This window comes from Xyrauchen texanus, chromosome 45 (genome assembly GCF_025860055.1).
Source record: "Xyrauchen texanus isolate HMW12.3.18 chromosome 45, RBS_HiC_50CHRs, whole genome shotgun sequence".
Taxonomy (NCBI): domain Eukaryota; kingdom Metazoa; phylum Chordata; class Actinopteri; order Cypriniformes; family Catostomidae; genus Xyrauchen; species Xyrauchen texanus.
Window position 1 is genome coordinate 21,365,134 of NC_068320.1, and position 25,283 is coordinate 21,390,416.

A 25,283-nucleotide genomic window follows, 5' to 3' on the forward strand; every position below is an offset into this window, starting at 1 on the left:
TAACTCAGAAATATTACACCGAATGGCATAACAATGGAGAAACCATTCCTCAATCACTGGATGTTACAATCAAACTACTATATTCTGACTTCTAGTGTTTTCCTGCAAAGAGAGAAAATACTTAGGCCTAATTATTCCACCAAACAGTTTTTTAAAACAGTAGGCTACACAAGATCTCTCCCACCCATCTTTGCATTTTTACATATTCATTTCGAAGCTGGTGGGCGGAGGATAAATCGCAGGCGAACAAAGCCCCTCCTTAGTCATCCGTTGGAATAGCGTTAAGGTGCGTCAGAAACACCCGCTCATTCGGATTTACACTTTGTTGACGGTTGTAGGTTGAAGATGCAAATCTGAGGCAACGAGTTTAAACTCAAAAGTTCTGGGAATTATCATGCGGACTAAATCTTTGTTTGAAGAGCAAACTGGAAAAGTTTGGAGACCCAAAGTGGACACGTGGTCGGTCTTGAAATGCGCAGTAAATTGTGAGTATTAGCCATATAGTGAGTATTAATTATATCGTCATATTATTATAATGCTATACATAGTGAGCATTGACCGATTAAAGAGGGTAAATACGGCACGAATTAAAGTAGCACACTCCGAAAGTTTCCATCTTTTATTTAATTAATATGCCGTTTTATGAGTATTGCATTTCATGCATTGTCCGAACACTGGGGTCAACAAGACAAGGCATATGATAATAAATGCGCAGTTGCACGAGTTTGGAATAGTCGGAACTTCACACGTCACTGTAAAGAACAAAGGCGTGACGAACCGTCAGCGGCACCTCTCCTGCTTGTTCTGGATCTTATTGATTACTGGGACGAAATTGATTCAGAAGCTATTATAAGCTGGATTTGTATAAGGCTTTTGACACTGGAGCACCAGTTCCTTTTAAAATCATTTGCTGCTTTTGGTTTTCCTACGAAATATATTAATATTTTTCAGATGTTAATGAAGTACTACGTTTTGTTGGCACCGTTGGGGCGGCTTTCTTTGACGACATTCAATGGAAGAAAGCGTGGTTGTTACCATATACATATTTTATTTCAAATAAAGCTAAAGAAGTACACAAAATGTATCCATGTAACGCACATCTGGCGAAATATTGTGATGTATGTGGACTTTTTGTAATAATGAAAGTCTTCGAATTTTTGGTGTGAGTTGAGTGATTTTTTTTATTTTTTTTTCCTTCATGTGATAATTATATTTTTTGCATTAAGGATATTATTTGTTATTTTGAACACGAAAACAAAGCGTTAGTTTGTATTGTTATTTTTTTTATTCTTGTAGCAAAATTTTATTTGCATTTGAGGAATATGGGTCATTGATGAATAAGGTTGTCCGAGGTGATACAAATTAGAAAAAAAAAAAATAATAATCTGGTTTATAACAAATGTGACAAGTTTGTAGACATGTAATCTTGTTATTTTTGCAAATTGTTTGAAAAACATTTTATAGCATTTTGTAACAAAAAAATAACAATTTTAATGTCAAGTGGTATTCAATGGTTTCATTGAACCTTGATTAGGCCTACATGAGTGTACGCAACGTAATCATCAATTAATTTTTTTTTGGTCAAACTTATTGTAAAGGCAACAATGGAAAGGAGGAGGCGAGAACTGGCTTGACAATATAAATAATAGTTGATTGATAATGAAGAAATAAACCAAAGATACAAACATACGACGGTCAGCTGACCGTTAACGACCGCTCTGTCGCACCACCATCCGAAGTCGGCCTTTATCCCTCTCAGAGGCTTAATTAGCCTGATAAGGGACCGGGTATGCAGAATCGGGACAGGGGGAGGGAATCAGAAATCATTAAAGGGGGGGTACTGTAACAGTGCAGTGGAAGAGCAGCAGTTGGTCCTCGTCCACCCTCTAACGGATGACAGCCGCACCTCCCCGAGTGGATCGGAGGCAGTTCTCCAACCCCTGGCGGACGGAACGCCACGTTCTCTGGGAACTAAAGGGGTCTCCCCCGCTGCCCCTGGCATCGGTTGTCCTGCTCCAGGCAGTCGGCAGTGAGCCCCTCCCCCTCCTTCCTACTATTTCTGAAGTTAACTTTTTGAATTACTAACAGAGGCTTGTACGCATCATTTGTTTTGAACCAGCAATGGCCCATGCACAAGATTGTGTGTGTGTGAAGACATTTTGGCTCAGGTCATTTGGTGCAACCATGAGATAATTAAGCAATATCACATGAGCAAGAGTGAGATATGGCCCTACATCAACACTGCTGTGATTCGGCCACAGGCCGAGCACCGTGGGTACGCACAATCTTGTGCATGGGTCTAACGAAATCTTCTGTTTTATTATTTTTGTCACATAACAACATTTCTACCTACATATTAGTTGCATCACATGGCACACTTTGGTTTGGTGGACATTTGTTTTTCAAATATAAATCATATTTTAAAATGAATTTGTTTTAAAAAAATGCTGATAAAAGATAATTCAGCGCTATTCATGCCAACATTTCTTTTTTCAAGGATGTCCACTTTTACTGTTTCACTTTTTAGGCTACTATCTCAGTATGGTTGCATTGGACATTGTTTACTTTAAGCCACAGAAAAAAATATCAAGATGACTTTGAAATCGGTAACTGAAAATATGTTCATTATAGAAGAGGTGTATTCAAGTGATTGTTTTGTGTAAATTGCATTTGTAGTGTATTTTGAATAGTTTATTTGACGCTGACAAAAATGAGCTTCACGTCATTGAGCCATGTTTAATCTGTGTTTTTGTGTGAGTGAGATTAGTAAAGAGCGCAGTTACATAAATATGTCACGTGCCTTTTATAGGCTATTTATGCGTGTATTTTGGTGGCATTTCATACTACGATTAGCCCATATTCCAAACTAACACTCAAACCAAGTTTTTATATTTTAATGTCTGTACACAAGGTACAGTTATATAAATACATGTGGAATAATGTACATTAAAAGTTTTAAATATGATGCAACAAAATAATATAAAGGAAAATACGGGTTCACAGTCTTTAATTAGAAATATGGCGTTTAATGTTGGACAAAACAGCGCAAGCGCATAAACACTGAGTGCAAGTGAATTACAACAGCGTGAGCACCATGACACAGTTCGCACGTAAAATGTAAACCTGCAGAACTTGCAAAGAACAAACTCGAGTGTAAGGGGGTTAAGATGGGCAAGGAGGCGGCAAGAACAGGCTTGTCAATATAAATCATAATTTAATTAAACTCAAACCAAAAGCACAAACATAAAAACACACATGACGGACATGCCCGTAATTCTCTCTCTCTCTCGAACCGTCGTCACCGGCCGCCTTTATATCAGGCCGATTGGGGACCGGGCGTGCGCATTCCATCCCGGCCCGCCCCCCTCCTCTCCACACTCCTCCCGGCGTTACCTCAGGCCAGGGTGCCACCGGCATGACCTACACCCCCCACTCTTTCCCTGGGGAGGGGCGTGCTTTGCGCCCGGTCAGGTCATCCCCGCCTTCCTCGACCTGGGAGGAGACAGGAGGGGATAACGTCCACAAAAAAAATGGGTGAGGGGAAAACACTCCTCCACACTCTCCGGCGGACGACAGCCGCTCCTCTCTGGGCGAACCGGAGTCAAACCTCCGACCCCCAGCGGACAGAACGCCCCTCTGCTTTTCTGGCGGCACCTGGGGACATTGCTCCACCCCTGACAGCGGCCCTACCACTCCAGGTGGAGATACTTCCCTCCTCCCTTCATGGATGACTGTGTTCACTCGACCCCTCCGCGTTTCTGGGGGACGGCAAGGCACTCCACCGCCCCTGGCAGTGGCTCCATCGCTCCAGGAGGACGGGGAATCCAGTCCCCACTTGCCCCGTGGACGTTCCCCGCATCCGGGCGGTCGGGCTACTCCGGCAGATGGCAGTGGCACTCCCCTGGGTGGACGGTAGTGTCGAGGACTCTCCTTTCCGGGTTTTCGACACCAATGTAAGGGGGTTAAGATGGATGAGGAGGAGGCGAGAACCGGCTTGTCAATATAAATCATAATTTAATTAAACTCAAACCAAAAGCACAAACAAACACACACTTGACAGACATGCCCGTAATTCTCTCTCGAACCGTCGTCACCGGCCGCCTTTATCCCTCGCGCGGCCCATCAGGCCGATTGGGGACCGGGCATGCGCATTCCAGCCCGGCCCCGCCCCCTCCGCTCCAAATTGAGTTTTCCCTGAAGACCCGTAAGAACAGTTGTTTTTACAGGCTATTTGTTAAAAGCGTCCTGTTGTGTGTAATGGTTGTATCGGATTATCACACCATACAAATACTAACTACACACGCATGCACAAACAAACAAACACTGTACTGACACACCATTTGTAGCTGCATGTTTTTCACTCTTCCTTGTGCTTTAGATGTGCAAAAGTAAATTACGATTTGCGGTTCAACGTACATACCTCAGTCATTTTCCTGCAGATCGATACCGCATTAAGTGACTGAAGATCTTTGTGTAAGTGAACTTTCTGAAAAGAACAAATAATATCAAGCTGTGATTATTAAGTAAATCAATGTGATAAAACATCTGACTGAGCTCTGTCATTTCATTCTGAATTGAAGGGTCTGTGTCCAGATTTGAGTGTAAACACAGATGACAAATGTAAAAGTGATGTTGTGTCCACACAATAGCAAAAATAAAAGATAATCTCCTCCTAGAAAAACCCTCAACCATGAAGTTTCACTAATTTTACCATTTTTATTCATATGCAACATTTTGTAGTCATATGTCACATGCCATTGAAACCCCAGAACTGAATTGCAATTAAGTAATACTTAAAATACTTCATTTATGTTCAAAATTGACCCGGAACAAATAAATCTGGTACTCTGGCAAGTTATTTTATTCAGGTTTGGAGGAACATTTATTGTGGTTCAGTCAACGTATGACAAGTTAATGTACTTATGTACATTAGTGCAATGTATAGAAGGACTGATCGCTGTGAATTTGATGTTATAATGATACTTATCTTTTGTGTGTGTGTGTGTGTGTGTGTGTGTGTGTATAGTTAGTGTTTGTATGGTGTGATAATCCTATACAACCATTACACACAACAGGAGGCTTTTAACAAATGGCCTGTAAAAACAACACTTCTTACGGGTCTTCAGGGAAAACAACTTTAGTTGATTATGTCAAATATGAGACGTTTAAACAGTCTAGTTGTCGAAACTGTTGGTTAACACATACCATGAATTTCAAAATATTACTTTAGTATTTAAATCTGTATAAACTATTATAAAGTAATGCAAGATGAGCGATGTAAAATTAACATTAAATAAATTCAGTTTACAATATTACATGATACTTGCTTAGGTGTGCTGAAATAAAATGTAGTTTGTGGATTTGATTTGACATGTGAAAGGATGACCAGCCATATCATGTGGATCACACGTGTCTTGTTTTACCTTATGCTTTAATCACTTTCGTCTTTGTTTATTTAATACAGATATACCTGTGTATATATTACTGAACCTGCAGAGTTGCGTTCACAATGTGTAAGAGCGAACTAAACTCGCAGTACCTCATGAGATGATCGGAGATCATATGGATCATTCTCATAGACTACATTATACGTGCAAACAGTTTTCAGTTGAATCAATCAAACAGAGAAAAGGGAGTGATAACTCTTTATACGCGCTTTTTTCATGTGACAGGGTCCTGTTGCACCCCTCTGAACAGTGAATCAGACACGAGCAGTGACTGCTTTTCTTTTGACTATTCATAAAATATAATAAAGTGTATTTACATTAAAGCATTTGGCAGACGCTTTTATCCAAAGCTACTTACAGAGCCCTTTATTACAGTGGCAATCCCCCTGGAGCAACCTGGAGTTAAGTGCCTTGCTCAAGGACACAATGGTGGTGGTGGCTGTGGGGTTCGAACCAGTGTCCTTCTGATTGGTGGCTGTGGGGTTCGAACCAGTGTCCTTCTGATTAACAGATTACCAGTTACGTGCTTGGACCACTACACCACCAGACACCTTTTGCAAGTTAGAGAGAATAAGAAAATGCTCTTAACAGCTAAGTTCAATAGTTATTGGGAAACGAGCCCCAGAACTCTATGAATGTTCGTGTGTTGAAGCGCTTTCATTGCACTCAGTGCTCACAGCGCACCCACATGAAATCAGACGTGAATTGGCGATTTTCATTCATCTGGTCGTCAAAATATAAATCCCGTTTCATCAAACGGGATTGTCTAATTTATTGTAATATAATACTCCAAGAAGTCTTACAGGTCACCTTCCACAGGTAGTGTAAGCTGGTACTCTGCATGAAAGATCCGCAATTGGCGGGTGTTCATTTCAAACCTTGTTAACTAGAAGTAGGCTTTAAAATTCATGAGAAATGAAATCAAAACAGTGTCATTGACTTCAAGATTTGCAATCGTACCCACACTTTCTGTTGGAAAAGGATCTCTATAAAGTTTTCAACATTCATGTGTTGGTGAGAGACGCGGCGAGCCGCCTATATTAAATGTTTGGAATTGGGGAGGTGTTTATATAGAGGATTTTTTTTTTTTATCATTTCGTTATTTGTATTGCTTTTTCATTTTGTATAAAGTGCGATTTGAATTTAGAAATGTCTTTTTGTTTAAGTTTGTCATGAGTCAATAAATTTGTAAAATTTTTAAAGCAAAATCAATAAAGCAAAAATATTCACAGACCCTGGGGATTGGTCATATAATCGGATATTTATATTTTAAATGCGATTTATCATTAAAATATTTTTTACAGATCGCCAAAAGGGGAGTTACATTTTTCATGAAGTAGAATTAAGTAATTTTATTGAGACCTGCTCAAACATGTATACTTGATTCCATATTGCAACATGTTACCTATTAATATTTGCATTTGTTTGTTTTTGAGTAGTCTATGGGCAATATATACATTTTATTTTATTGAAAAACTTTGTTTTTGAAAATAGTAAATTATTCGTTTGTGGTAGGCCTATGGCTCTTTCGAAAAAAAGGCATCAACCAAAAATAAAAAATTGGCTCCTTAGTGAAAAAAACCTTATCGCTACACAAGCCCACCACAAACCCCCCGCCGATCAGCATCTTATTGCCTAGCCCAGGGGTGCCCACACTTTTTTGTGTGATGATCTACTTTTAAATGACCAACTCAATAAGATCTACCAACTAAAAAAAACACAGTTTCATTTAAAATAAGAAAATGCTTGTTGGGACTACTGCATGTATCCCTACATGGAATTCATCTTCTAATTAATAAAAAAATATATAATAATGTTCAATGTTGATATCATTCAGTTTTAAAACTAAACCCAAAACACCTACAGCACAATAGATTACAATAGCCAGGGCATTTACCTTATTCTGATGACGAGTAAATATTGACCAGGCCAGGTTTTGTTTATTCAGTTGCCATGACAACTAGGTTTGCGCATACGCGCCTTCCAAGGACTTCTGAAACAGAGCTCGAAATTGCGATGCTACTGCCCGGATTAGGCAAAACGGTCTGATTCCATTCAGTTTTGCCTAATCCGGGCAGTAGCATCGCAATTTCGCGCTCTGTTCTCAGAAGTCCTTGGAAAGCGCATGTGCAAACCTAGTTGTCATGGCAACTGAATAAACAACCTCGCCTGGTCAATATTTACTCGTCAAGTGCAAGTCAGACAGAAACTAAAAGAAGGAAAGACATTATATTTTTATAATTTTTTTTCGAAAGTACATTTAAATTTTGTGCGATCTACCAGCATTGCCTTTGCGATTGACGTATTGGGCACCCCTGGCCTAGCCCATAAAAACACCCTCTCACGAGTCCCCACCGGTGTCATGAATTGTATTTCTTGACACACTCCAAAATTATTTAACAGTTTACAAATATTTTATGCATATCTTTTAAATAATTCTCAACAGAAAAATACCCTTCCTTAGACTAGACACATGTTTGGTCACAGACCGCACGTCTTTCTGTCTAGTGAATTAACTCAGTGGCTGTTTTTAATTATAATCTTATTGAATGTATTGGCTTGTTTTTAGTAGGCGATTGCGCATGAAGAAATGACCCCATTCATTTACAATATTAATATGTTTAGTTAAAAACTCTTTTAGAACTGAATAAAGCAACATTGGGATGTTTGATAGTTTAATCTATGCCTGAATCATTTAAAAGGACTGTCGATAGGCTATACCAAAACACCCGTTTTTTGTTGTGAAATATTCAGAGATCAAAGATTTTAAATGACACTTCGAATTCTTGTTAACACCCCATCAATGTATTAGTCCAAAGGATCGGCGTATTAAAGGCTGGATTATAAACGAATTATCGTGCCACAAGAAAACTGCGATCCCCGCCGCTCAGCGCCTAAAAACCTCAAAAACACTGAAAAATTGGATGCTCTCGTGAAAGAATTTTGATCGGAAAAATGCAATTCAACACGTGTTAAAGTTACAATTTATAATGCATACTATTTCAATTAAAATATTGTGTTTGCCAATCTGAACATTTGGTTTAAAATATGTTTTAGTCTCTGGTAACACTTGTTAACCATTTATTCGTTATTTTAAAGTGAACATCTGAATGAGATTGCTCAGTCAATATCCTCTATTTGAGTAAAATAAACCTATTTGTTAACTAATGTCATTCAATATCCACTGTTTTAGAATCTCATGGTTAAAAATGGTTAATAACTTTTGTATTAAAGATATGTCTTCAGAATTATATATAAAATAAACCTGTTTGCCAAAATACTGTATTTTCTAGTGAATGTTGTTAAAGTTTTTGTAAATAATTTTTAGAGTGACTTTGTTGTGTTTGCCACTTCATACATTTTGTTTAAAACACAATTTCACCGTTTTGTAAAATACATTTGGTTAGCTCTACAGATAAACGTTTAAATAACTCTTTAAACACACACACACACTTTCTAAGATTAGGAAGGTGTTAGAAATAAAAGTCTTCTCTCCGTCTTTTATTGAGTCGTGAATGAATCAGTACAAAGCATCCAACGTTGGGGAGCGAATAAAAAGTAGCTCGCTCTTCTCTGGTATAACATGCAAGGATATACTGCAATAGTGAAAAGGGGGGTTACAGTACTAACCAATCAGAGCAAACATTACCTCATAGATAACAATTCCATATGGCAAAGGCTCCTTCGAATCCTAGAGAGCCTTCGGACCTCTGCCATATACACTAATACAATACACACACACACACACACACACACAGAGAGAGAGAGAGAAGGAGAAAGAGGGGGCGCTTACAACTGCTTGCTAATATGAAACAGATGTTTGATAATGCATACAAAAAGGAATGCAGCAACTCAGCATCTCTCTTGGACAGAGCTGAGATGTAGAAATATTTCTTACAGAAGGTTAAACCCCCCCCCCCGGATGGGGTCGTCAACTCCTCTTATGCCATTGTCCTTTTGGATGAACTCGTATGACATTAATTTGAGAGTGATTAGGGGATGGAGCCACTCTGTGGTATTCAACCTCATCGGACGGGAGCTTATTGTCTAGGTGCCTACACACCAGCACAGCGTCTCAGGAAGGACTTCTAATTGTCTAGATAACGACCCCCCCCCCCTACCCATAGGTTCTTACCATCCCCTGTGACCAGGGGCGATTCTAGGGTCAGAGCTTTAGGGGTGCTGAGCACCCAATGAGCCCCACTGCCACCACCCACCCTCTTTTCACACAAAAACCAAAAATATGTCTATTGAAAAATAACTATCATTTTAACATTGGTTCAACTAACTCCAAAATCCAGATTTTTCTTTTTTCTTTTTTTTTGAGACCTTTTCAGAGCACCAGCTTAATTGTGAGTTCACACAGACAGCCCCCTGTAACAAACACAAAACCTTCTTCACTCAGCTGGTTTTCCTGACCGTTAACTCCATGTGCCTCCTTTTGTATCAACAGTCATCAGATTGGTTGGATTGGATTCAACTTTATTGTCATTGAACAAAGTAACAGGTACTTGGACAACAAAATGTCATTCATCTTCTGTAAATGATTTACAAATGGCCATCTCTAACATATCTGGAGCACGCCTGTCTGAACTTTAATAAACCAATATAAGTCATCAATAAATAATAATAAAACAAGTTTCACATCAAGAGCAAAAAAAAATAAACAAGGTAAAACCAAAAAGTCCAAAATATCCAGATTATTTACAGAGGTCTTGAAAATACTTAGAAAGTAAAGATATAAAAAAAGAAAGAGGGAACTCTTTGAAGTACTTCACCTGAATCCCCATTTGGCTCTACTTTGGGAGAGTTAATCTATGTCGCCGCACTTTGAGGGTTGCAAACCTGTCAGTGACCCTTTGGTGTTCAATTTTTTTCAAGCAACTCCTTCTCAATAGACATCACAGCTAGGTGCTGGAGTCTGCTTTGGCCTGTGGTCCTCCTGAGCCATGTATGGAGCCGACGCAAGGCACTAAAAGACCGCTCCCATGTACAGCTGCTAACTGGTATTGTCAAGGCAATCTGCCTAACCGCTTTCAGTGAAGAGAACATTTCCGAATCTAGGAGTTTGTACACTGCTAGCATGTCCTGAACTGTACCAGCCTCACTTTTGCGCTTCAGAAAGTTTTTTGCAACTATCACTTCCTCTGACTTAAGTTCAATATGGTAATGCAGAGCCAGTGCTGTCAGATGAGGCTCAGACAAGAAATGGCCTGAGGTTGGACTGCATGCCTGAATTCCATTGAGCACATCCTCATTCACACCAGAAAAACGGCTCAAGTTCACAGATCATTCGGTCCAGACAAGGAAACAAAAGTTTCCTCTTGAGATCTTCAGACTCTGAAGAGCCACAGGTTTCACTGCCTGCCCCACAAGTTGACTCAACAACATATTCATCCATTCTATTTGTCTTCCGCCTCTGTCCTGAGGATGATTCTACTGCTATCTGGTTTGCCTCACACATAGCTATTGTTCTGTAGTACAGATCTGCAGCAGTGGTATCACTGCGTTTCTGCTTCATGGTGTCAGTCACTGCATTTTTGTATGTCACTGCTTGGGCAATGTCAATGGTCTTCTTCTGTAGGTATCTGTGTAAACCTGCTGTTACAGACAGGAGAGTGTGGAAAACCATCAGCAAATACACTGAGGAGAATTTACTGAGTTTTGCCCTCAATCCAACTGCTGTGGGTGTCTTGATTGTGGAGAGGCACTCTATGATAGCAGGGAAATTATCAATCACTGCAGTCACTGAATGAAGCTGGCATGCCCAGCTTGTAGTTGACAACTGCACAAGTTCTCTTGGCTGCAACCCTAACTTCTTTTGAGTGTCCACAAACTTATGGTGGTTTACAAGGGAGACACTAAAGAAAGAATGGGGACTTTCCAGCATGTTGAAGAACTCTGTGGCTTCAGAGACAGCTTTGCATGTGTGACATAAAACAAGATTTAACTTGTACACCCCCAACATCCCCACTCATGACAGCTGCCCCATCATAGGTCTGTGCCACACATTTCAACTGATCAATTCCCTTCTTTACCAACTGATTTTCAATTGCAGATGTTATCGAAGTAGCATCAAACTGTGACACCTCTGTAAGGGCTAGGAGCCTTTCTTTGACGTCACCCTCAACAGACACGTATCTAACACAGAGTGCCAACTGTTCTGTCTTTCCATCCCTGGCCTCATCAGCCATAATGGCATACATATTTGCTCCCTTTATCTCACTGATGATATTTTCTGTTAGTTCTTGTAAACAGCACTCTTATCATCTCATTTTGGCTATCAGATGAGAGGTACGTGGTGTTTGAAGGGGCTGTGTATCTCTGCAAGAAGGGATCAAATTTGGTCAAAAGTGATATGCACTCTAGGAAATTGCCTTTGTGACTCTCATCTGTTTCATCATGACCTCTGAATGCTATGCCTTGCTTCCCCAAGAAGCAGGTTACTGCCATAATATGCTCTAGGTACTGCCTTCTTTCACTCATTTCAGTGGTACTTGCTGCCTCTATCTGTTCTACAACATTCCCTTTTGACAGGCTTGCTTTGTAGCTGTTCCAACAAACCACACTGTCCTTATGTGACTGTGTTTCATGTTTTTGAAACTTGCTAAGTGCCTTTTGCCAGTTATTAACTCCATCATTAACAAGTGCATCCTTTCTGACATTTTTGCCAAATACCCTACAAGGAAAGCAGAAAGCAGCATTTTGTCTAGCTGAGTATTCCACCCATCTGAAACTTTTTTTGAACCACTGTTCTTGAAAGGCTCTTCTTGTGTGCCAAACTGAGTATGAGGGTATTGAGACAGCTTTAACTGTTTAGGACCAGTGTCCTTATCCCCCAAGTCTGAACAGCTCTCTTCTGTCTCTGCTGCTTTGGCTTGGTGGTCTCTGTTGCACTCCCTCTGTCTCTTCATTTCTTTCACTAGTCAATTCCCCCTCATCCCTTATGGACTCTCCCTGTTGTTTTCCTTCTCTATTATGAACAAATGTGGTGTAAAATAATGTTACAAAAAGTAAATGTAATATAGGCTACATAATGGCAATAAGTTAGTATAGGAGTATGAGTAGTTACTGTTTTGCTTGCCACTATTCACTATATGTCAATTTATTGTTGTTTCCTCACCTGGTTCTTCCTGCATGCTCTCTTTCCCTTTCTCCTTCTCCATCTCCCTGACAATCTCCCTTCTCCATCTCCCTGACTTGGCACTGACAATCATACACAAATATATTGTAGGCAGGAGAGTTGAGGTCAGTTTGTCATGTCACAAAAATGTTAACGAGACCATTTACAGATTCTAAGGATATGATCAAAAGGCACACAGAGGCGTGCCATTTTAAATGTCTTAATTATTATTATTGGGCTTAGAAACATTTTTAAATCACACATTCCTTTCACAAGAGAAGCTGTATTCTCCATTGTGGGTTTGAAATAAATAAATAAAATAAAAGCATGGGATTGCCTAGATAAGTAATTTGATACAACAACAGATAGCTGGTTTGCATTATCTGTTACTTTAGCTTAACACTTTTCAGAAGAACAAAAAACCAAAAAACAAGACAGAGGTCATTATGGACTGTCCCTAGTCTCTCACCTGAATCTGTCTTTTTTCTTTTAAAGAACTGTCGTATGTCCATTGCTCACTGGCAGGCCACACACACACACACACACACACACACACACACACACACGAGAGAGAGAGAGAGAGTAATGTTAGGAGTTCAGGAGTTAAGCCTGGTTCAGGTTAAATCCTCTGTGTGTGAGGAATGAATAAATACAGCAAAAGAAAAACATTAAACTTTCTTTTATTGTCTAGTTTGATAGTCAGCCACAATTGAAAAATAACAGATATAAATCTAGGAATGAATAACAATTCATTTAAAAAGCCACAGTGAGTGTTTTCACACATACTGGTGGTATACAGTGATATGTTTGTTTTACTCTGGTCCACACGCCAGGGCTTCATGTTTCCATGATGACTGACCAGAAAAGACGCAGTTGATGCCATGTTTACATGACTCCCGATTGTTAAAATGAGTATCAAATTAATGATAAACTTTAACAACAGAGACACACGTACGCACTACACAGGTACGCAGTTTATTTGTCACGCTCCTGTTTTTGTTTCACGCTCTAGCAGTTAATAAACAGAACTGCATGCGTCTTGCGGAAGAACATTGCAACCGGCGCTAGGATACTGACTCCAGTACTCACCGATATGGTTTCGGAATCGGAACAACTCTAGGTAAAAGGAAAGAAGTGTGAGACACAGCTTTGGAGCAGCTTAGTTGATTCACAACACTACATAACGGGTTCTCACTCTGCGTGTGTTTCCCGCCTGATGACGGTCGTGCTGAGCGGTGCAGGTACAGAGGAGAAGTAGAAGAAGAGGATGACACCATTTGCTAAGCGGGGGTGTTTTCATTTTCATTCTTAACACGTACATTTTAAACCACAAACTACGGAGTATGTTTTTGACATTATTTAACCTTGTCAAAGACAAACAAACATTTTAGAATAACAACATTTCTTAAAAAGGGGCTAGCCTCGCCCTTGCCCGTGACAAAAAACTCTCGAGTCTTGAGTTCCAGATGCCAAAGTTGTAGTTTATTGAACACCAACAAACATGAGTCCAGCCAGCTGTCTGTCCTGACTTGATCCTCCTAAGTTCTCAGTTATATACCTTTTGTTATCTTTTACCCACTATCTCTGACAAATGGGATTATTGCCCTTGTCTCTTTCCCTCGCCACCAATATGTTTTATATCCTTCATTAATTAAATATTGGTGGAAAATCCCCCGCCTATCTATTTTTTTAAAACATACATCAGCTGGTAACTTCACATATTTTGGACATGTGTCATAGTTCATGGTGAGAACACATCAACTTAGAAACATTTGTGTAAGAGACAAACAGCCTTGTCCTCACCATATACCTTTTACTTTTCACCTCCATTTCAGCAAACCCTTATGAGGCGGCCTTGTTTGTTCCTTCACATTATCATTTCATTAATGAAAGAAAATACAAGCTCCAAAGATATTTAACTCATCAAGGCAAAACACCATGCCAGAGACATATCATATAAGAGATATCTAAGAAATACATCAAGGATATATGTCAGAATACTGCTGATTAACAGAAATACATGCTGTTTTTAAAGGATTTTAAAGGAATACACCTGTTGTTCAAGGATATCAACCATAATTCCCTCCCTCTGTCCCGATTCTGCACACCCGGTCCATTATCAGGCTAATTAAGCTGTTCTTATTCTCATATACATCAATGTGTTTTGGATTAACTGTAATAATGGTATTGGTTTACACATTTTATTATATTCTCTATAAGTGCGGTTAAGATTATGCTTGAGCAAAAATGCAATATGTTCTGTAGAGTATGAATGGAAAATCATGAACTCATTAATTCTGAATGCAATGAACACATTTTTACCTAAAAGTCCTAAAGTCCTAAAACCCACACTCTGATCCTCCCCATCTAAATCACCGGGTAGTGCCAGCGAGTCTGGGAATAGAGTGCTTTCTTGACACTTTTACGACACAAAGAGCCTCTCCAGAGATCCTCGTGACATTGCTCATCGGAATCAGATGATGGCAGACAGTAAAGAGGTTATGGTTTCTTTCAAAATTTCTTGTAGCTGTAAGATGTTGTGTGCGTGCGTGCGTGCGACGTACGTACGTACGTACGTACGTATGTATTTATTTACTTACGTTTACATTTATGCATTTGGCAGATGCTTTTATCCAAAGCGACTTACAGTACACTTATTACTGGGACAATCCCCCCGGAGCAACCTGGAGTTAAGTGCCTTGCTCAAGGACACAATGGTGGTGGCTGTGGGGTTCGAACCACTGTTCGGACCAGTGTCCTTCTGATTACCAGATTACCAGTTATGTGCTTTGACCACTACACCACCACCACTCCTGTATGTATGTAAATGCGTGTGTGTTTTCTGTCTTGGATAGTAACTGAAAATGGGTGGAAATACAGATCGCAGCAAGGCGTTTAGTGAACCTGTTGAGAGGTACACTGAACGCAGGTCCATCTAACATTAATGTTGAAGGGAACGTTAGTGTTTCACAAAATGGTAAATGTAGATGGCTAGATGTCAGATAGTTCCCAGCTTGTTAGTGTGGTACTGCAAGGGCCATCCACTACTCATCAGCCTCTACATGAATTCATTAATGTAGATGAAATGCAGGCTCAGAGAGGAAGCCAGTCAGCCCCTGGGACCCTTGAGGCTGGGAAAGCAGAGCAGGTGCAGCAGAATATGGCCAGGTTAGGAAATCAAGTGAACATTAAAATTCTTATTACACGGCTCTCTGAAATGTTTGATTCTGATTTGTCAGTCGCATTATATGACCGATAATGATAGTCATCGGTAGCAAGGCTTTATAATGACCACTTATCCGGCACTTCTTTAATGTCTCTTATCACACTTCGGATGGATGCACTATCGTTTTATTCAAACGCAGCTACTGTTCTCTCTGTCTGTCTGTCTATCTATCTATCTATCTATCTATCTATGCATAAAACATCTTACAGCTACAAGAAATTGAAGAATTTAGAAAGAAACCATAAACTCTTTACTGTCTGCCATCATTTGCTTCCTACTTTCTGTCTGTTCTCGTCCAACGACAGCCAATCACGAGAGATTCGACGAGATGCAGCCAATCAATACAGGATTTGGTCAGCAGCCTATAGCATGAGTTAATCAAGGATTGGGCCCCGCCACTGAGTGTCAAATCCGACTTGTGTGCGTAAAGATTTCAGCTGCGCGTGTGCAGAAAATAACTTGCGCGTGTGTTCAGATTTGCACGCGTGTGTGAGACATATCATGACTCACGGTTTTGTTATTTCTGCTCGCAAGTTGCTAATTTGTTTGCACAATTATATTTATTTGGTGCTCGGGATTTGCAAATTCTGCAGGTTTACGTTTTACGTGCGAGCTGTGTCATGGTGCTCGCACTGTTGTAATTCACTTGCTCGCTGTGTTTATGCGTCCAACATTTGTTTTGTCCAACATTTAACGCTATATAGAAATAGCATATTTGTATTGAATTAATTGTTAATTGTACGTGACGGCTACATTCAGAGTAAAATATTGCATATAAAGATTAAATAAAATTCCTCTAATGTGCACTAAGACAAAACACCACGTATATAATAAATTAAGAGGTATCAGCACATGACTTAAATATTTAAAATGATAAAGAATGTGTGTACAACTTCTGTTTCTTTTACTGCATATTTGCATTGAATTCCGTGTTTATGTGCATAGGAAACCATCATTCCTTTTTCAAAAGCTTGTTCGCAACAAACATTCGTACCGAATATTTGGAATTGATGTAAATATGCCTTTACTGTATTGTCATGTTTGTTAACATTGTTAAACCTATATTTAATTGTATAATACCATATCATTGAAGTATTGTTGTATGTACTAATGGTATCTTAATGCATAAACTCACAACTCAAGGGACACTAAATTGAGTTTTGTTGTCTGGCTTAGGTATACGGTGAGAGATGAGTACTATGTCTAGATAATTTGTATTATTTCCTTCAACATCATGCTCTGAAAACTCTGCCCTTATGTCAAAAGATATGTCAATCAAATAAATGTCAACATGCCATAAAGCTCTCAATTTACTAACTAACAGTTGATTGACAGCCAAAGAGATTTTCTGATTAAACATCTGACACATTTATGGTTGTTTTATATCCGAGTCAGTGGCCGCTGCAAAAAACAAAATAAAAAAAACAGGCCAATCTGTCTGAGTAGAGACTTTTTATGCATGATTTCATTTATTTTTTATAAACTTACATTTAAAGGTGCTGTTAGTTTATTTAATTATTATGTTATGAAATAATTATTTGTCTGATCGAGAGTAATTAGGGCACTCATTTTAAATCCAAAATTTCATTAATGCATACCTACTGATACTTTGACTAAAATGTGCTCATTAACTAATAATCCGTATTTGCTTTCTTTTAACTTTTTGTTTTTAGAGTGCTTTTAGAGTAATTTGCCTAAAGAGCATTGGCAACAGCTATTACCATAATCATGCAAGGATACAACTGGAATTCTAATCAACGACCTCCACCTAAGTACCAAGAACGACATCTGCCCAAGTACCAAGAAAGGCCCCCACCTATGTACCAACCCACCAGGAATCATGAAAATGATCAACCAGCTAACACACACCAGACACGGATCAACCCCAAACTATATACTACACCGCAGCAAAGATATTCCAATGGACAACAACAATATGTAAATCACTGGAATTCTGCTCAAGGTGTTCACTCAAACAGTGGGGACTCTCTAGCTCTTGTTCTTCAACCAAAAGCAAATCAGACCCACCCCCACCCAATCACAGGCTCCCAGACACAGCAGCACTGCACACAAGGGATGGTCTCTCAAACAAAAGTACCATCTGAAAACCCCAATACATGTAGGTATTATGCCCAATATAACACTCAGCATGTTTACTCCCAACAGAACTATGGAAACACCGGTCCATTGCAAAATAATGTTGGCCCTAACCAAGCTCCAACGTCTTTACCTTCAGACCATGGAGGCTCTAAAACTGGGTGTAATGAGAACACCAGGTGTTGGAACTTACACATTTCTGACAATGGGAGCTCTTGCCACATGAATAACCAGCAACAACCTTGTTCTTCTAGAACAGCACCTCTTCATCACCAACAATGGTTCTCTGGACAACAGTCAGACAAACAGCAGACTATGCACAACACAAAACCTGGACACACTCAACAATCCACTTCTTGGGCCCAAAACAATGGTTTGACGCAGAGAATGTACACCAGCCAAGCTCAGATGACCGAAACAATCCATTATACCTCAAACAGTTCTGTCAGACTGCCACACTCTGGAGCACAAAAGAGCATTTCATCACCTTCCATTAATTTTCAGAAGAGTCCTTTTATGAAGAGCCAGCTAGAAATGAGGATGAATGCAGGTCCCAATGTATCAGCCACCCATTCTCAGAATAGTCAAAGCAACAATGGACAGCAGAGCATAGACAATAGGACATGTAGCATTAATCAGACAGCTCAAAACCAAATACAGAAGACTCTCACCAATGAAACCCAACCTAACCCTCAGTCTAAGCCAGATTTCAACATAAATTCTTTTGTTAACCCATTATTATATCGATTACTGTGTTCGGGTGACAATGCTAATAGTTCAGTAATAAATAAGCAGCCATCAGATGGCAGAACAAGAGATCAGAATGCACAGTTTACAGATGAACCCCCTAGTAAAAAAATGTACTATGGTGTATTTCAGAAAGACTATTGGAACCAAGTGCCCTCCAAAAAAATAAGCATCTCCAAAGATGCGAGTAGGTTTGCTTCACAATCTGCCTTACCTGGCATCAATCATACAGGCAGAACAGAACAGAGTAGCAGTGAGAAGAGACATGGTACAAGACAACACAGGGTAGAATACACTACTGACCCGGCAGATTGTCTTGAAGCTGTGTTTTCTCTACAGAAAGCTGCTCAGCAAGTCCACAAGGCCATAGCAATCGTGCCCCCCATTTCCCAGCAAACCTCAAATACTGAACTGATGGATGATACAGGTCCAAAAACAGTTGACAGTCCACCTCTAAAGATTGATGCCATTTGGTCAAATGCTGAAGAACCTGATGCACTGAGTTTTGTCACAAAAGTAACTGACAAGCTGTCTGAATCGCCTGCACCAGTTGCACAGCAGGATGATGGAAGGTTTAGCATTCAAACTGAGACCATAAACAACATCACAGTCACTAGCATACCTCAAAGTCCTGATATTTGCTCTGCTAATCCTACAGTAGGATGTCAAAATGACTTGCAGAAAAAGGATAAAGAGCAGAGTGATTGTGATTCAGGTGATACTGTGTTTGAAATTTCCAGTGTGCCAGTGGTTGATTACACACTGCAGAAACTGATGAACCTGACAAAGTCTATAGAGATGGAAGAGATGACCAAATTATGCGCTAGATATGCAGATATACCAGAGAGTGTTTTCAATTGGATCTTGGAACTCTTTTGGAATGGGGACAAATACAATCTTTTGGAATCTTTAAAGTTGCATAGAGAACTGACGGAGTGCTCATCAGGTGTAAAGAATTATGAATCGGTGGTATTTCAAAGCATTTCATCTGAAAACTTTAAGAAACTGGCTCATTGTGACATTCTCAACAATGAGATCTGTTTGTCATCTGAGGAGTTCAAATCATCTTGGTTAAATGTTGATGGACAGCCTGCGGATATTGACAAAGTGCTCTCAGAACCATTGCCTGATTATGTTCCTTCAGACTATTCAGGTGATAATTCACTTAAAGAAGCTCCTGAGGTTACATCCCTCAGAACAGAGCAAAGTGTAAAGTCAAACACATGCAGTTTATGGACTGAAAGTCATACAGAGGTTTTCACACCTTTGGCAGGAAATGGCAGTGAGGAAATTGCTATCAAAGACAAAGGGCCTGCAGAGCTTTCACCATTCTCAGAAATGCCTTCAGAAGAACTAACAGACAGCAGCAAAGAAATGGAAGTATTAAGCCAAGAACACATCAGAGTCACACAAGATGTCAGTCTCCCCTCCCCCCAGGAAGACATACATTTAGAGTCTGATTCATTTTCTGTGAGACCTGTAGATAAACTTTTGGAATGTGCCAGTGCCATTTCAGATGATGTGAATAAATCTAATGTGTCACTTTCTACAGAGGCTCTTAGTAAATCCACAAACACATGGCAAGTAGACAATGAGAATTTGGGGAATAAGAAGGCTGCTAGCAACTCCACAGTCATCTGCCAGATGGAAGATATTTCTGACAATGACAATTTGGGCAATAAGGAGGCTGCTAGCAACTCCACAGTCATCTGGCAGGGGGAAGATATTTGTGATGATGAGAATTCAGGTAAAGCAGATACTCTTAAAAAGTTGACTGAAGTATGGCAAGTGGAAGATATTTCTGATGATGAGAATTCCGGTAAAGCAGAGACTCTAAAAAAGTTGACTGAAGTATGGCAAGTGGAAGATATTTCTGACAATGAGAATTCAGGAAAGCCAGATGTTTATATTATTGAAGATGTGTCTAATGATGAAAATTCAAGTGATAACTCCCTGTTGATGGCAGTAACTGTGCTGTCATCTGAAGATGCTAGAAACCTTTTCCATCAGTTAGAAAAAGAACCTCAATGTAACATAAAAACCAAGTCTACTCAATCAAACATTGACTCCCCAGAGCTTGTGGCATTGTTTAGCTCACCCAGTGAGCCAAACCATAAATGTAGTGAAGTAAAGATTTGCTTTCGTTGTGGTAGCAATCACATTGAGAAATACACTTCCACTCATGTGATTAAAGACAATGATGGTGAACTTTTCTGCTCCCACTGTTGGGATGAGGCACCATCACTTGAACTAGAAAGTGAGTCATGCTCTCCTCTGAGGAACAAGACTGATGCATCCTTTTTAAAATCAGATGAACAAGAGCAAAGTAGTCCGCCAACTCTTGAACTGGAAATCCAGGAGACAACTGTTCCTTCAACAAAGGCAAACATTGAGGATAAAGGACAGACAGGACAAAAAAGTGACATCATGATAAAATCGGCAATGCCTGATCTCAGAATAACTGAGCTTCAAAGTTCAGATGAAGAGGAGTTTTGCAAGATTGAAACCGATATGGTCAAATCAGACAAAATCAGCTTAACCAAGCTCCAAATGCCCATACAACGCAACACGCCGCCTCCAATGGAATCTGTTTTCCTTCAGCATAAACCAAAATTCGATACCACTAGCACTGGTGTTGATGATTGTGTGCTCTTCCAACAGTTAGAAACAGAACCTCAATGTAACGTGAAAGCCGAGTCTATTCGATCAAGCTTTGACTCAACAGAACTTGTTGCATGGTTAAGCTCGCCCAGTCAGCCTAACCATGCATGTAGCGAAGCACAGATTTGCTCTGGTTGTGGTACCAATTGCACTGAGAAATCCAATTCAACTTATGTTATTAAAAAGGACAATGATGCTGAACTTTTCTGTTCTAACTGTTGGGTTGAGGCACCATTGCTTGAACTAGAAGGGGAGTTATGCTTTCCAAAGAGGAACAAGACTGATGCTTTGGGAACTGAATCAGACGAACAAGAGCAATATTGTACCCCTCCAACTCTTGAACTGGAAGTCAATGAGCCAATTGTTCCTTCAACAGAGGCACACATTGCTGATGATAGACTGGCAGGACAAAAAAGTGACAACATGGTCAAATCAGCAATGCCCAATCTCAGAATGCCTGGAATTCAGAGTTCAGTTGAACAGGAGCTTCCCGAGATTCAAGCAGATACGGTCAAATCAGACAAAATCAGCTGGAACAAGCTCCAAATGCCAGTGCAACACACCACACTTCCTCCAACAAAATCTGTTGTCAAGCAAAAGTCAAAATCCGGTAGCACTAAGATTGTTGTTGATGATTGTGAGCTCTTCACTCCAGATATTGTGATAAAAAAGAATTGGCCACAAAAGAAAAATCTTGATGAGCGTAATCTTTGTGGTGTATCTGAAATTAACAACTCTAGTGGTGAAAATCAGAACCTCAGAAATGTGAAAAAAGTTAAAGACAGACAAAATTATCCCCTACAGGCTATGATGGACAGAAACTCTCAGAACCATACAAAAAACCAACACAAAGTGCTAGAGAGAATGTCCAGTCATCCAAATACAACACCATGCATGACCACAATGCCCCACAAGTCAAATAAGAGGCTTGATAAATATGATGGTGCTCAGTCAGTGAAGAAAATAACAAATGCGAAAAATAAAGTTACATTTGCCTTATATGGGTCCAAAGGTGACCAATGCATTGCCCCGGAGCGGCGTCCTTTTGCCCCTCCTACCTTAACAATTTCCAATGCTGGCAAGGACTATGTTTGTGTGCTTTCTGCTAAACAAAAAGTTCACAACCAGTGGAGCAGCACCTACATACCCAAAATAAAGATATCTATACCCAGGTCACCACAGGAGAAGAAAAGGATGCCCTCTCCACCTAAATCACCACAGAAGAAGATGAAGATGACCTCTTTTTCACCCAAATATTCAAAGCAGATTAAAAAAATTCAGAAACCTCAGGAATTCTTGAAGTCAAACATGGATGCTTTAAAAAGCCATTTGAAACAAAGAGCCATGCAGCTATCAAGTAATGTGTTAGAGCTAAATTCATCCAGAAAAACATTTTCCCAGCAAAAGCTTACAAATACACTACACAGTTAACTTGTGCCTTGTAAAGTTGCTTAATTGTTGCTTTTAATATGTTTACTTAAAAGGACATGTAATTAAAACCTGTGGCTGAAATGTGAACGTTTTCTGTAAATGACATTGCTGACTTTTGACTGTAATTTCACCATTGGGGCAAAGTAAAACTTTTTTTTTTATATATACAATATTTTTTTTACCAGGGGATTTATTGTTTTTATAATGTTGTATAGTACTCCATGTATGACTGAATCATGTTGTTTGATCACAGTGATCTTTAAATGTACCATTTTAAGGTATAGCAATGTTATTTTATACATATGTTGTCTTGAAAATAAATGACATGAAAATGTACTGGAAAATAGTTGTTTGAAAGGATGTTTTCTTTTCATTTTGAGCAGCTTTGCTGAATAAAATAATAATAATAATAATAATAAAAAAAAGAATATGGTTAAATTTTTCAACTGCAGAAACTGGAGGCCAAATCTACGATACTTCTAATATTCTTTATTTATAGGGCTAGTTGTCACACAGAATAGTTGTCACAATAACTTAATCTCCGTTAATGTTTTGAGTTTAAACAAAGTCTATTTCAAAGCAAGTCAGTCCACTGGCAGCCATCTTTGGAATGCTCCCAGGCTACTATTTTCTATTGGTACAAGTGGCATAAAAGTATAGCTCTTATATAATTGGGGAAAGGCAAAAATCTCAACGTTTTGGTGAAGATCAAGATTATCAAGGAACATATTTTAAAGTATACTCTGGCAACAATGGTATCATAAATTGTGCTTCAACTCTGATCACTCTAAATAAAAAATAAATTTTTTCAGACTGGTCCAGCTATATAATGTGCATGCACATTCTCCATTGACCAACATGCCATGTCTGTATCTAAAACGTGATTGGCTCATTTAAATGTAAGGCGGGGCTTCTATTCTCCAACCGCCATATTGGGCGGCTCCGGTTCCTCCCATTCATTTTAATGTATGTGCTCTGTCTTGGCAAAATAGTCCTGGTTCAAATCCCTCTTTATTGAGAATAATTTTTGGTAGATTCTCTCTTTCAAACAAAAGATTCATTGTCACATTTTTGCTATAGCAGTTGGGGAAACAAGCAAACACAGTAACACCACTTTAGACCATTCAGACAATGGTCAAGTAACTGAAAAGTTTACTAAGGGGATTTTCATACATGCCAGGCCAGGGCAAGTTGTCTTCTGTTTGAAATGTTGTAGCTTTATAATATTTGTACAACAACTGTTTATTTTACTACCTGTTGGCCAAAGCAATCGATTGATATTTGTGTTTTAACCTACCCTACATTTTCGCTGTGGCAATCATACATTTTAGGGATTTTAAAAGGGACTGTGACCTAGTAGCCCAGATGTGATCTCTGATTGGTTAGGTATGTGTTAAAATAGCATTTAAAATTGTTTTTTTTTTTAACGTGTATTTTTAATTCATTGCCTATAATAATTTCTCAACGTAATTATTCAGGTGTAATTTATTGCTCAGACCAATGCTGTGAAACCAACCAGGAGTGGTATTATCATGATGTGCTTGTAACTTATCTCACCAATGGTCAGAACAGACTGATGAATAAGGATTTATATTAAATCTTTTTATGTATCTACGTGTATAACAGCAACCAGTGCTTGGGGCTAATATTTTTAAAATATTATACATTTTAGTTTATAAATGTTGTCAGTAAGACAAAAAAAAAAGTCTTAAGAACTGAATGCCTAATTATAGATGAATGTCAGTCTGGTTTTATGAAGGTCATATGTAATAAAATTAGATTGGTGTTAGATCTAGACTATAGTGCTTTTATACCAGAATATCATTTTATATTATTTTTAGATTTCTTTATAACATTTGATTCCTTTGAGCATACTTTTAGATTTATTTTTTTTATTTGGTGACTTATTTTCAACAAGTAATTACAAACCTATATATCAACAGTTCAGTGAAATTAGCTCATGGGACAACAAAATGATATTATATCAGTAGAGGACTTCAGAGTAAATAGGGAGTAATACGTTTTACCAACAGAGTCTGAGGCAAAGCAATAAACATGATGTCTCAAAAGGCTTAGGATCCATAAACTAGTGACCCTTGAGACATAGTGCCTGCTTGTTTGAGCATTTCTACCAGTTGTCTGAGAACAGTCCACTTCTGTATAGCTTCAAATGTCAAAGAACCAAAGCAGGACGGGGAAGATAATGCATGACCGGATATTCACCCCACTCCCACTGGTAAAACCCCCTTCATTTTGTGTTGGTTCAGGCAAAATACAAGAAACAAATGGCAGATCTACAACTTCCTGTGGGCCATATTGAACTCATTATTTAGAACAAAAGGACAATTCATCAAGGAGCCGCAACTGATCCAAAAACTGGCTGTGGCCAATTATTAGATATGTTCACCTCAACATATCACTGGCCAAATAAGTTGATCAGCAGTAATCAGTAATTCTGTCAATATTCCCCAAATTAATTATTATTCCCTTCTTGAGCTAAATCCTTACAGACAAAAGCATAATGGAACGGCAGACAAATGCTGATGCTTTT

The 25,283-nt window shown here is 39.1% G+C and overlaps 1 protein-coding gene across 1 annotated transcript; it reads left to right on the forward strand.

Annotated features, from left to right (window-relative positions):
* Window positions 1–290: 290 nt before the first annotated feature.
* On the forward strand, window positions 291–23,067 carry LOC127637765 (uncharacterized). The gene is made up of 2 exons (XM_052119018.1): window positions 291–485; window positions 17,470–23,067. The coding sequence occupies exon 2, from the start codon at window positions 17,525–17,527 to the stop codon at window positions 22,730–22,732; it is 5,208 nt and encodes a 1,735-aa protein (XP_051974978.1). The 5' UTR covers window positions 291–485; window positions 17,470–17,524; the 3' UTR covers window positions 22,733–23,067.
* The last annotated feature ends 2,216 nt before the right edge of the window (window positions 23,068–25,283 follow it).